The 14,226-nt window shown below is 44.4% G+C and overlaps 1 protein-coding gene across 1 annotated transcript in view; it reads right to left on the reverse strand.

The window, feature by feature from the left end:
- LOC119459200 (cytochrome P450 2C23-like) overlaps positions 1-14,226 on the reverse strand; it is a 331,343-nt gene that overhangs the window by 3,134 nt on the left and 313,983 nt on the right. The window contains exons 6-8 of the mRNA XM_037721024.2: positions 10,246-10,361; positions 4,863-5,118; positions 3,483-3,673 (exon numbers count right to left, since the gene is read on the reverse strand). Coding sequence (XP_037576952.2) covers positions 3,483-3,673; positions 4,863-5,118; positions 10,246-10,361 — 563 coding nt within the window. The remainder of the gene's footprint in view (positions 1-3,482; positions 3,674-4,862; positions 5,119-10,245; positions 10,362-14,226) is intronic.

Raw genomic sequence — 14,226 nt, forward strand, 5'->3', positions numbered from 1 at the left:
TTGCGAGTTTTGAACATGTTCATCTACCTATCTAGTTTCTTAGGCTGAACCAGTGGCCTCAGTTGTCTACCAGCTTGGTCTACGAAGTATGTGCTCATGGCCGTGATGTCGTCATAGGCATTTTATCGTCGTCCGTGCAGTTTTGTAATTTGAATCCCTTCATTTCGTCGTCGTCATTCCTTCTACGCTAACTCAGTGGTCCGAAGTGTTTAATAGCTTGGGCCACTAGGCTGCTAGGTCACTAGGTACTTGTGGTTGTAATGTGGTCGTGGCCATGGCAGCGTTGTCATTCAAGCGCTGTAAAACACTCTCATTAAGGTGGAGGTCCCATTCCGGTGGCACGAGCCCCCCGTTTCCAATACTTTTGTAGCAACCCTGGCGGCTCGTCTACTTAGGTTATAAAGTTGTCATATATACCATAAAAAACTTAATGCTTGTAGATTTCAAGTATATATACTATAAAAATTGATTAATGTGATTTAGAAACAAATGCTCAAAAACAATCATGACATACATGCTTTTTGCGAACTGTGTCTCAGTTGTGACCATATTTAGAAAAACCTACCGCATTTACTGCATTGCGGCTTGCTCTGTAGCTTTAAGAAGTATTTATCTACTTCCTAGACGCAGCAAAATAGTGTTAAATTTTTACTTTTTGGATAATTTGCTTTTAAAGATTGCCAAACATCGCAAGCTTCTGTTGTAAACAGCCCGGCAACTACTCGCTCGAGAAGGCTAAATTTTGGATATGTTAGAGTTCAAGGAACTTTCATTCAGAAGGCGAAATTTCATTCATGTACTTGTATTAGTTTCAAACCGCAGCTTCGTAGCTTTAGCACCTTCCCGCATAAATGGGCAAAAGTAGAACCAGAATTGTAAATATAGCTTAATTTCGGTCGCATTATTAGGAAAACTAATAAAGGTACATGAATGAAATTCCTGCGACGGACGTAGGCGGCGGCGTAACCGAGCGAACGAGCACAGCAGCGAACGATGGAAGAGGCGAGCTGTGAACGGCGGAGAACAATGAGAGCGGCCCCTTCAATGACGTGCGCGCGGGAAACTGGTTTCATGCGGACCCGCGCGACCGCTCAATCCGTACTCGTATCTGGTCTCAGCCGGACCGCTAGTTTCGTACTATCGTCTGCTCGCGTCAGCTCTCGCTCGCGCTTGTTTGGTTTGCTTGGTTTGGTCTCGTTCGCGCTTATTTTATTGTCATGGTTTCCGATTGTTTTATAATATGATTTTATGGGCGGCGCAAATTGTGTTGTACTTTCTGGAAGTCAAGCGGCACCAGCGATTACATTGGTACCTTCGACGAGTCATGTACAAAAGCCGACGCGCTTGACTCGCAGATCAGATATACGACGATTGCCAACTCTGCTACCTGTTTCTCTCAAATTCTTTGCCTCAATATATCGCGAAATGAAAACACACATAGAGATGCGCTCAAATTTCGCATTAGGGAGCATCGTAATCGTCCGTGCATTTTATATATGCTATTTCAAGATAACTAAAAGGAAGTCTGTCTCTGACGAACGCTAAGCACAACAAGTGTTTGTTATCAACTCGAAAATGCAATCTTTGTCGACACTCGTCTCATTTATTTAGAAATAAACAGATGTAGGGGTGCCATTTGTCCTAGAAGATTCTGTTAATTTTTTAACTAAGTGCGCAATCAACTAAAGAAGACTGTTTTTTGTATTCGTTCCAGCCTGTGTACGTTATGTTATGTTACTGCATCGCGATGGCAAGGCTGGAACGCAGTTTTGAAGTCGCTAACTAATTGTCTGATTAAGACTTTTCAGTGACCTTTCCGTCACTTATACTCAACGTAAATCTTATCATCATTAGTGTTTTGTCACCTACGTGTTCTACTGAACATTACAAAGGAAAGTTTCATTGTAGAATTATTGCCCCATGTCTTTAAGGATTACGCCCGCCTTATATCAATATACAAGAACGGCATTCTTTGTAATAATGAGTCTGTTTAAAGGCAGTGTAGAGAGTTTGCTGGTGCTTAAAGCACGAAAGCAGAGTAGCGGCCTGGAGTTATGCTATTGTGAAGAGGTGCGGTAATAATATTGACCACGTTGATGTCTTTCACGAGCACCAAAATTTAGGCACTTAGGTATTAATGCGGTCGCTGCAGGCGGCATCAAACCCGCGACCTCGTGCTCAGACACAGAATGCCGTCCACTCTGAGGCAACGTGTCTGGTGCGTCAAGGGATGCAGCAGAGGGAGAAAATATTAAAACAAGAAACGTGCAGCCTTCCGGCCTTTCCTCTACCTAATGTAATAAAAGATACTGTAAACTTGGGCCAACTGAAAAATTTAATCGTTTTCTACAGCCCTCAAGTTCTAGGTATTTTACGTGGCTATTGCAGCTTCCGGGCGAACAATAAAGTGACTTATATTCTCTAAAATGTCCAATGGTGGCTCTGCATTAGGTACCATGCTTCGTGTGTATTCCATATCTTAGTAACATTTTGTCATTCAACAGATTAACATGAAAATGATTTTCCATTTTTATGCTGTACACGTTGAATTGGACCAGAGCAGCAAGCATCCGCTTTGATATATCTTGCTTTATTAGATGGCCATTTCTCCTGACACACAAAAAATGCAATAACGTTTCATTTTTTTGCGTTTAGAAAACATAGTAACACTGATGAACGCATTTCCATGTTACTTGGTGAAACCATCATTGAAATTTTTCAAGGGCAATGGTTGGATGCCGGTTCCCACTCACGACTTAATTAGATTTTAAATTCTTTGCGGGATTTGCGTAAGCATTAATTAGAGCATTACAAGTTTCATAGCGACAAAACAACCAAAAGTAAATAAAGGAACTCGTTAAGCGTAGTAAGAACTTCTTTGACACCACGGTGTAGTTCTTTTCGAGTCACAAGTGGGCCCACCAAGCATTTTTATTCCATGGACCCGCCGGAACATTCAGGAGAACGTTCTCCAAACAGATTGCTGAAGCATAATCAAGGCGACAATCGTACGTGTCTGTTGTAATACTTTTTTGTAGCTTGGCTGACTACCACATTCAAACAGGAAGCATTGTGAACGTGAGCTTCAAGGGCAAGGTTACTTTCTAGGTATAGTAAGCTTATTTTGTCATGGTTATTCTTTTTATTCGATAATCATATGTACAATAAGATGGGACGTCACAGCATCTATGCTGCATTTCTTGGTGCCGCCAAGCACCTTCTATACCGAACATGAACTCTAAATTCGTATAAAGGGGGAATGCCGTAATTTAAATGTCATTTATTAGGAACGGGCTTATCAAATTTGATGATATTCTTTAATCACAGCCGCCTTTAGTCGAACTTAGTTCCAGATAAGCTTGGCATGCAATTAACATGTCTGTGAATCCTTCGCCGACCAAACTGCAATATATTTATTCAGTGAAGATTATCTACTCTAAATTTTTTACTTTTGAATTGAAATGACTAAAAAACAAACTCACCCACTGAAAAGGCGATCACATTTTCGAGCTTTTCAGGTACGAAGCAGCCATCTTTGTCAAGAAATCGGCTAGGGTCGAAACGTTGTGGTTCGGGCCAAAGATCAGCGTCATAGTGCGCTGCCCACAAATTAAACAGGACGACCGTACCTCTTGGTATGATAAAGTCGTCAACTACGATGTCCTCGTTAGCCCTGCATAGAAGTGCGTAATGAAGTACATGGAAGGTGCTAAAGCAATGCCTCTGAGATTTCTGAAGAAACGAAGGTGTCTAATAATTCCACCTATGGTAACGTCTATTCAGATGTGATGGACATGGGGTGTTATCTAAATTCATGACGAAAGTTGGCATGCCTAAATTTCATGCATTATACTGCTGATTAATGATACGTGTGGATAACAGCACAAGGAGAAGTATGCGTTCGCGGGGCGAAAATATGGAGGCAAGCCCAAAACACCTGTTGACCTCGTTTCTAGTGGGAATGTAGCGTCAAAAAAGGTCTAGAAAAGACTGTTCAATGTCTATACTTCAACAGTATATACCTATAAATTTAAAGTGAATTTCAGTTGTCCCGAAGCGACGTCGCTGCATTGTGAATTCTGATTGAAACAACTGTGACCGGTACCTCTGTATCATTTACGGGAGATATATTCAAAAGGCACATGTCATAAACCAAACGATGGAAGAAGACAGACTCAGGTATTTTTGGCGTCCTTGAGGCATTTAATGCACAGTGCAGGTAACTACGGATAATTATGCGCATTTTAGTCGAATGCATGCTCATAAAAACATCTAAATTTCACGGGCCCAGTGTGCATTCCTTTGGAATAAATTTTTTAGCTGATTTCTGGTGGAGGTAATATGTAGTACCAATTAGTTTCCACAATCCTTATGACGCGATTGACACTGAGTGTCTCGGGAAAATGTAGTTAAAGATTGCGATCTGTTTTTTTTTGGGGGGGGGGGGGAGGAGGATATCCGCACATCAAGTTTTATTTAGTGCAGTTTACGAACTCTTGACGGTTGCTTATTCAATGCTTACGTCTTATTACCTCCTCATCTGTGGTCAACGTAGATCCCTTGAACTATCGGCAGTATCTGAGCGTAGGATTGTGTGGCACCTGCAAAGTTCGTTTGTCCTATGAGCAATATCAGTTCGCACAGAAGAAGCATTCATGTAGTCGCGTGCTTAAAGAGCCCAAAGCTGGCGAAAAGCACCAGAAAACATTTTGTTCAGAGTCTCTGAGTAGAAATATTATCAAATGTTGTATGCGCAACGCAATGTGTTTACTATTTTTAACTGTCATTCATCGAGCTGTAGCATAAGCTTCTGCTGAGCACGTGGCCACACGCAAACACCCCAAACATTCCGGCTGACTTACTCTCTTGGCATTCCCAGCGGCGGTGCCGGTTTCCATCGATGAATTTCCCAGGAGCAGGCCAGGGTATAAGGCATACGTCTGCGATCTTCCCATGTAGGCAGCCTCTCGGTACCTACAACTTCATCGATTTCTCGCTGTACTCTAGTTTGTATTTCTTGTCTTGCGGCAAAATTGAGCAGGTGCCAATGCATCGTATTTGTCGTGCTGAACGTCCCAGCAATTAGGAAGGTTTTCACATTGCCTATGAGAAACCGTTCTGTTGAAAACAAAAAAAAGGTAAACCAAAGTTTCAAATGAATAGTCAAGGTTACTGTAAAAATACATAAACTGTGCAATTGTCCTCTGCATCACTACTGAAGCAACTAAACGTGTGAACCAGTAACGTTAACACAAGTATGTCCAACTTTCAGCATTCGTTCCAGCCAACACCTTGGTTTATAGTTTTATACAAAAGAAAAGTGACTTTGTTAATGATCTTTCATTTCCACTCAAATTCAGGGATATTCGAAATATCAACCGCCCAATTTTCGACTTGCCGCTAAGTGCCTTGGTTATGGTGCAGCAAAACGAAACTATTCGTTCGATAGCACAGCTACACGCAGAGCTGCAGCTTTCGCCATCGTTTTGTTCTATCCTCCCACTGCTGTTCGCTGCTACAAAATAAGGAAAGAGCTCGTGGCAACGCCGGTAACAAGCTATGCCTTTTATTTTTATATCAGTGGTCATAAAATGAGGGAATAAAATCAACTTCGCATGGAAAATCTGTTAATGTAGATGGTGTTACTAACCGGGTGCTGCGGGTACTGCGCAAAAGTTGCATTTAGCACACGTCTATCTATCGTGCCTTCGCGCCCATTTGTACAGTCGACTTCGACCCAGTCAAAAGAAATACTATGAGCAGTATTTTTCACCACGTGAGCTTCCTTTAGATTTTCGTTGAAGGCCAACGCAATCTATCATGCAAACATTTTTGAAAATGTTTTTTAGCATCCAAAATGCAGTGAAAATATGTCAAAAAGTTGTACGGTAGTTTTTTTTTATTTTATGACACTGTTCATTGCTACAACCTTTTTTGAAATGTTAGGCCCTTTAGGACGTTTAGCGTCTAAAATGCCTTGGAATAAAAAAAATCACAGCATATCCACGGGGTGAATGATGATGAGTGGGCGAAGCTCCGGAGGGAATCATCGGATCTCCCGCTTAAGGGGACGCTAGCACAAACGCGTTAGAAACGTGCAGTACTCTCTAGTAAGGGGGAGCGGCCACAGCGTCTTACGCAGCCATTTACACATGTCGGAACGTGCACCGCGTTTGCCGACGCCATCACATGACTGCTGAGAGAGTATACCCCCCGTATTCATAAACGCTCCTCGACTTGAACTTGACTTGCCACCGCTTTGGGCAGCGCGTTCGAAACGCGTTGAAGGTAAGGCGGAGAGGCCACAGCATCTTACACCAGCTTCTTACACGGGCCGTAACGCGCTAGCACAAACGCGTTAGAAACGCGCTAGAAACGCGGCCTTTCGTTAATGTTGGGTATTTATTGCCATCGTGGTGCGTGTGTCCATGTCTGCTTCGTGGCGTAGTGGGCTAACGCCGCGCGCTCGGAAGCGAGGGGTCCATAAAATACCCCTCGGGGTTTTTTGCAGCAGAAATTCGTCTGCAAATTTTTTCCAGACCGATGGAAGACGGCGCCAATTTACATAAGATGCATTGTTATTTCTACCGAAAATGTGCTTTTTCACATTACTATAGTAATGCTGATGGAATTTTTTAAGACTTTTTCACAGACGTGTGACAACAGCTTACGTAGATTTTATCGAACAGCAAAAAATCGAAGAGCGGTGTCGAAGTCGATGCACATTGCACGTGCATATAATCATAGCAGCGCCTAGTAGAGAAATGCAAGGCCCGCGCGCTCTATCCTCACACAGTCCCGGCTTCATCCCGCAGCATAGGGTTGAATACGGCATGCGTTCGTTTTCAGTATTTTCCTTGTGCCTTTATGCACCTTGTATTTTTTTTTCGTGTCCGGCTCTGCTATTCAGACGCTGCGCTATAAAGCGTATCTGCGTGCATGCAGGGTGGCTTATGGTATTGCGCTTTGCTTGCAGCGACGGGAACACTAAAGTCCGGAGATTACATGCACAAAATGAGTGCAAGAATTAGGGAGTACACAGAGTGCGCGAGAGAGAAGACCGTTGCAGCACCGTACCCTGCGAAACTTGATACATGCTGGAGCGAACGGAAGAAAACTGCCCATGAAACCAAATCCTCACATTCGACTGGACGATCACGTTGATTCTCTGTTTCACAGAGCATGCATGTCCGAGCTGACTTCCACAATTTAAGAACACACAGTCGCAGAGAGAATCAAATGCAGACAGGGCCAACCACAGCTCTGATTAGTGGCGTGCATTCAGCTTTAAAACCCGCTTCGATGGACAGCATCATGTACCGGAGCTTCAATTATTCACAGGCCATTCGTTTTCTTGCAGGTTCAATGAATCTGGGGCTTTTTACCGCAATGTAAGGTTGTGTTAGAAACTTGGCGCCAGAATTCGGGCGCAAATGAACATTGTTTGAAAGCACATAGCTCAAGCTCCAAGCGCACGTCACCGACAAAATAATAATATAAATAAAAACAATCTCGGCGTAAGTTTTTTTTGGAAAGCAGTGCTGCTCTTGTAAATTTCGTGCAGACGGAAATCCATGAGTCTAAAAACTACATGGCTTGAATTCGTTGATTGGTGGCAGGATTTTGAATTTTCGGGTGCAGTATTTCTTGACAATGAATATGGTCGTTGTATTGTAGAGTCCTTAGAAACCGTATGGATACAATAAGCAAGCCGCACAATAGCCTAGCAACTGAGCTGTAAGGAAGACGGCGGACGTTGCTGTTGTTGCCAGAGGACTATGCATTTCGAATATTTTCTCATGTATACAAGACTACATGAGTCGGTGAGCACTGATACGCATCACTGAATGTCTGTTTGCTCCTTAAATAACTGATCACGCTGTCAGTTGGCTTCTCCATATTCGTGGACAGCTGGAACCGGGCGATACCCACGTGGCGTTGCAGCTGTCTCAGCATTGGCATGTAGGCCCCGTACTCAGCCGCCTACTAAATTGCCATACGCAAGCCGCTTCGGCTAGGACTAAAATGAGACAAAATTTTGACAAGCAAAAACCTACGAAGAACGAATCCCGGTTACTACCAATGATTGCATTAAGCAGCGCTTTCTGAGGTGGCTATATGTGACACTTTGGTGCGCTATGTGGAGTGAGTGAGTGAGCCAACCGGTATAGCGAGCGCCGCTTCAAGGACCAGATCGGAACGCGATGCAGCTTCTGCAACCGCTTGTGGCCGTAAACGTGGCGGACGGTGGCGCAGGATCTCAAGCCACAGCTTTTGCGCCTTCGCCAAAAAGTGCAGCGTTTCAACGACGCTTCTCAAAACGCTAGTTCTTACGAGGTAAGATTGTGAGAATGCTCCTTTGACTTTCGTGTTACTGTGCGGCACCACACGATACCACCAGTATCAGTAGTGCAGTTCCTTATGGTGGTGCTGCACTGCACTATTTTTGAGATGGGCCCATCAAAGCAATTGGACACTCACCAGAATACCGCGGTTAGTTCCCAAAGAAAGCTAAACGCTTTACAGACGCGCTTCTTTTTTGTGGCTTGCTCGGAACTGACAAACGAAATACTGTCTGATCCATGACATCCCTCCAACGCACACGACATGTACAATTCTACACTACGCATATCCAGGACAGGGACACGATTCACTCGAGATGAGAGCTAGTTAGAGGGAATTGTTAATTGGTAATGTTTCCTACCCTACAACCTTTAATTATTCCCCGCGCTAGACAATGTAATCTGGCGCTGCTGTGTCAGTATGGAGACCTTCAGCGTTCGATTCGTGCCGGCCACTAACAAATAAAATGTCCTCCAAATTACGCTGTGAAGGTGGTTGGCCAGCGAAGCTGTGGTATCAGCTGATCCCACAGACCACTCTGGCGTAGCCTTGTACTGGGTCCTGCCGAGCATGACCACGACGCCGTTGTATATATTGACGCTGCTGTTCCTGTCATCGCTCATCGAAATTGCGTCGCTCTTCAGGCGTCCTAATTATGCGTGGCTTCCTTTGGGCAGGAACCGCTGCACCCTTCCAAGCCAGATCACGGCCCCGTTGTGCATATTGACGTTGCTGCTCCCGACGCCTCTCATCGTGTTCACGTTGCTCTTTGGGAGTCCTAAATATGCGTGGTCTTTCCAGAACACAAATGAAATCAGTAGCTAGGCGGCCTCTTTTTTTCCATATATCAAAGTACAGTTACGTTCCTTCCTGATTCGAATGCTACATTTGTCGCTTCCCGGCAACAGCAGCTCATGCAACAGCAGTCTTTACCTGGAAACGCTTGTGGCCAATGGTATACGCGAAGGCGAGCGTTCTGGTTCTTTATCTTTTGTCTTTTGCCGCACGCCCGACGGCGTCACTGCCGCGGATGAGCGTAGGCGAAAGCCATCTGGTGGAGTTGCAAGGAACTCAGCGGCGCACGCGGTGCGCGCCTCCCGCTTTGATTGGTTGAGTTTTTGGCTGCAGAGACGAAAATATCCTGGGATCCCAGTGCTACACAACTACACAGGATAGCCGGTAACGAGGAGGTGAACACCTATGCCAAAGCTGCTCACCACGGCGGAGGGCCGGTTACCAGAGCGGTAGCGGCCTCAGATTACACGACACATAGGCTACAGAGCCTACTCCCCTCTATACACCCAAAAGCGGCGAGAGCGAAGAGGTGCGTGGCGGACAGCGGAGAGGAGGGTGCAGCAGAACCCCCGAGGCGGAAAGCGCAGGAGACCACGGCGAAAGCGTCATAAGAAACGCATAGTGCGGTGAAGATGGCTACGAGATGGAGGCAGAGTAGCGCGCGTCATCTGGCTCTCGCAATCTGCAGATTAGCTCGGCAGTCACGCCAAACTTCGCCACGTTTGCAACGTGCCACACGAGACACTGCCTCCGCCAGGCAAGATATCGCGAAATGAGAATGCGTATACAGCTGCGCTAAAATTTCACATTAGGAGTATCGAAATTGTAGGTGACTTTCTTTGGTATGTTGTTACTATAAAATTCAAAGTCAGTGTACTCGATGTTTTACCCATTTAACTAAATTAACTCTCCAGATTCTTCTGAGAGGTCGGCCAAAAAGTTTACAAGATACGCTCACCAAAAAAAATTTTAAACAGCATTCTTTTACAGGCACCACACCTAATAATGAGAACAAATTTATTGCCCCAATAAGCATAACATAAAATTTCATATGTCGCTGCTGACGTTTACACCAACTTTTTTCGAAGAGAAACAGCGGAAATTCACCTTGAAACTTTGGCAACGCCTCCTGTCTCACTTCTTCAATCTTCTTCATATATCCCTCGATGAATCCTCGTCCATCATTTTCAGAAGTGCTGGGCTTGTAATTCTCAATCTGGTCACTATAAAATATTTGATTCATTTCGCTCGGTCAACGTTCATAACTTGAGTAACGCACTTACAGCAAAAGGCATCCTGGAATACTGCAAAGCGCTAATTGCGAAACCTGCCTGTCTCAAGACGGCTCCATTCCTTTATAAAATGTACCATTTTACCATCGCGTTTCCAAAAACAATCACTGATATTTGTCCACGGTTTTCATTTACACTTAAGACGAAATAGAACATTTCAGATTCTCTTTCTCTATAAGAGTAGCAACGCCTTTCTCATACCCGTGTAACACGGACCGTTTGGAAGCCTTCCACCCGATTGTGCGTTGGCTGAAAGTTCAAGTTCGAGCTGTTATAACGGTGGTTTCAAAGGCCGCCGAGTCAATAGTCTATGAAGTCAACGGAGCACTCTACAGCTCTATCGAAACCCCGATGGCCTTTGAGCAATGGCAGCCGCATCGAGCGGCACAAGCGTTGCCGCAGTTTTGCTATTCAACACTTTTAAAAGTAAGCATATATGTATCACAATGTATAAACTACTTATTAAAACGTTTCAACAAAAATAAAACAAAGTTCTGTGCTATTATGTGGATTGAAAATTAAACTTTTGGTGACATGATAACAAAAATAAAGATTCGCAGCGCCACAAATTCTTGCGACAAACGCCTGAACCACTCAACAGCTTTTCAAATGTGCGGTGCAGCACCGCTACAACTCCTTTTAGGCGCTAGAGTTGTAGCAGTTTGAAGGCCGTCGACTGTGAGGCGTTGCAAGTGTGCGCGTGTGACACGGGTATTAAATGCCTAAATAAACAAGCTTTTCGAAAAAATGTGAGCTATTTTGAAATTTTTTTGGTAAACGTATTGACATTCGAAATGTGTTATGTGTTTGCCTGTTTTCACCTGATATTGGCGTGTAAGTGCGTGTGGTGATGTGGTTTGTTATTTTACCAGAAATAAAGCTTTCCACTCACAGTCGCAATAGCTACCACCCCGGGCCCGGACTCCGAAAATGCTCTTATAATTGTTCGAAGGACAGAACTTCAGCCAATCCCGACGCTCGACATATTATCAGCGAAGGCGGCAGGACAGTGACAAAGAAACGTACGAACGAAAAGCTTTGTGAATTTGACCTCAGGTTATTCGTGGCGATACCTAGATTTGCTGGCTAGGCTCATGAAGTACGGCGCTCGTATCAGATTTTGTGTCTTCTTCGCACTAGTAGCTATATCAAAATACGCTGAAAAAATATAAAACGTGTGACTATGTTCCCGCTTATGTGTCCAAATTGCACCAGGAAGATAATGAGTCCGAGGCGCTGCCGTACAGATGTAGCATATGCAAACCACCATCAGGAGGAAACAAGACGATATTTATTAAAACTTAATCAGCCAAGTAGGATCTGTGGCTGAAACACGGGAGAGGTTCTTACTCAAGGATATACTGTAATAAATAGCGAGTGTAAACAGCCGTAAACGTGGTGAGGTATAGGTCTCTGTGTCGTTGTCTCCCTCCCTGGCCTCCGGCAAGTGCCCTCTTACCTAAGTGCCGCGCCCTCTTCCAGGTTGCGCGGAGTGCCTAGGATGGAAAATGTACGATAACGTGAAGGGACGTTCCTTGCTATTGGAGGCTCAAGCCGGTTGCCTAAAGACAAAAACATACCGGAGCATATATTCGGAACTAGATGAGGTATGTGCATGCTGCAACAAGAATCCGGAGGCCAGTCAGCACACACTAATGGTATGCGTAGGGATTCACGCAGTCAGACCCGTAGGTAACGTACACCTTCTAGAAGCGCTAGGATTTAAACTGGACGGAAGCATCAACTGGTCAGCGGTCGAGATAAGCAAGAGTTGCTTGGAATATTGGTGAAAACAAACAGCAGGCAATACATTGATACAACCGGATCTGTTACAGGCATAGGTAGTGGTACAAGGTAGACAGAGAAGTATTGAGGAAGAAAAAAGAAAAAAAAACATTTAGGTGTATTCCAAAATGCTGGAATGAAAAACATGTATAGCATACCTGATTAAATCTAGCTGCCTAGGTGACTATTTGTCACCGCCCCGTTTCAAAGGGGGTGCCAATAAATCAGTTATCATAATAATCTCAGCAAAATTAGTTTTGAAGGAAGTCTCAGGAACACGAATGGTCACAGATTGGAGGAAGGTGTTGAGAAAGTGGGCAATCAAGTACAGGGTAATTAAAAATGTAAATAGGCAACCAGGAGGCAATAAAAGAAAGTCATAAAAACAGAATGTAAATTGGATGCAAACATGGAAACAAAAAGGACCATTGATATTTGCACGAGTGGCATGGACGAAATTAGAAGGGAGAAATGGTACGATACCACAAAGAGATGTACCTTGCTATTGAACGCTCTATCTCATTGCCACAAAACAAAAACTTATCTAAGCAAATACAGTAAACTCTCAGTTGTATCAACGTTGGTTGAACGAATATTTCAGAATAAGGAACCTTTAGAAAATCCCCGGCGGGTTTCCTATGCATTCTATGCAAACATATTTTAGTCAAACAAATTTTTGAATAGCGAATATTTCAGTTGAACGAACAACATCCAGCTGGTGAGAGAGGTCTTTCTCCAGCTACGTGCCGTTTGCAGACTATATGCAGTGCTGTGCCGAACGTTACCTGTCTTCGTCCCGAAGGAGAGTGCGACGAGGAAGATGTAATGGGGGAGGCAGATGCAAATCCTTTAACTCCAGCCCTATGCCTTGGAAAGTTGCGAGACTTCATATCTCAGCAACAAGCTGGGCCAGAGGAAGTGGTCAAAAACATAGGCTCTCCGGAGAGCGTTGTTACTTCTTGTGCATTAGGCGCAGCAGTGCAAATTAACTTTAAAAAAAAATAAGATAGGTAGCAACGTAACTGTTACGCTCCATAAACCATAACTCCATAAATTGTATTTGACTGAATGTCTGCTCTGCCCTATGCAGTTCCATATTCTAGTGAATATTGAATTTAGTGAACTGTCAGTTGGGTGAAATATTCCTTTGGGTCCTTGAAGTTCACTCAAGTGAGAGTTCACTGTATTCGGAACACCATGAGGCATGTGTTTGCTCCAGCAAACATCTGGATAGAACATCTTTTATTATGGACCACCACATTGCCCAAGAAGTTCTTTGGAGACAACTCAGCCCATCCCAGTGCAATACTGTGCTATTCACCCAGAAAAACCCGTACGTAAAGTACACCTTCCAGAAGCGCCGAGATGGCAAGTGGATGAAAGCATTAACCGACCTGCAGTCCAGATGAGCAAGAGACAGTTAGAGAATTGGTAGAAAAGAAAGCATGAAGAGATTGATAGGACTGGATCTGTTACAGGCATAAGTAACGGTACAAAGTAGAGACAGAAGATTTAAGAAAGCGAAAAAAAAAACGATTATGGAAAGGCACTAAAATGACAGCCTAAAAATCGTGTATGGCATATCTGGTTAGTTCAAGCAAGCTGATGACAATTTTTCACACGCCTGTTTGAACAAGATGCCACTAAGTCAATATCATCATCATCATCATCATCTGTAGGGTGCCTCACTGGCGAGCCCTTCATCACGCCGTGTGCGGCGGCGCGCGCGCATCGAGGACCGTCGCGTGGAGGAAACGCGGCTCAATTTGTATGTAAGTTGTCGTGCATGAGCGCGCGCGCACGGACGCAAAAGCGCTGCACAGGCCTTGGCGCAGCCCTACAGTGACGTGATAACTGTGTCAGGGATTCCTAACGCGAACATGGCGCCGCGTCACAAAACAGCTGTCGACCCAGAAGAGAGGAAGCGCCGCCGCGCGAGTGCGTATTGTGCTTTCCGCGGACGATTCCACGCGCGAGAGATTGAAATGAAGGAGGGTGAGAAGGATGGCAC

The sequence above is a fragment of the Dermacentor silvarum genome, chromosome 7, assembly GCF_013339745.2.
Source record: "Dermacentor silvarum isolate Dsil-2018 chromosome 7, BIME_Dsil_1.4, whole genome shotgun sequence".
Lineage (NCBI taxonomy): Eukaryota > Metazoa > Arthropoda > Arachnida > Ixodida > Ixodidae > Dermacentor > Dermacentor silvarum.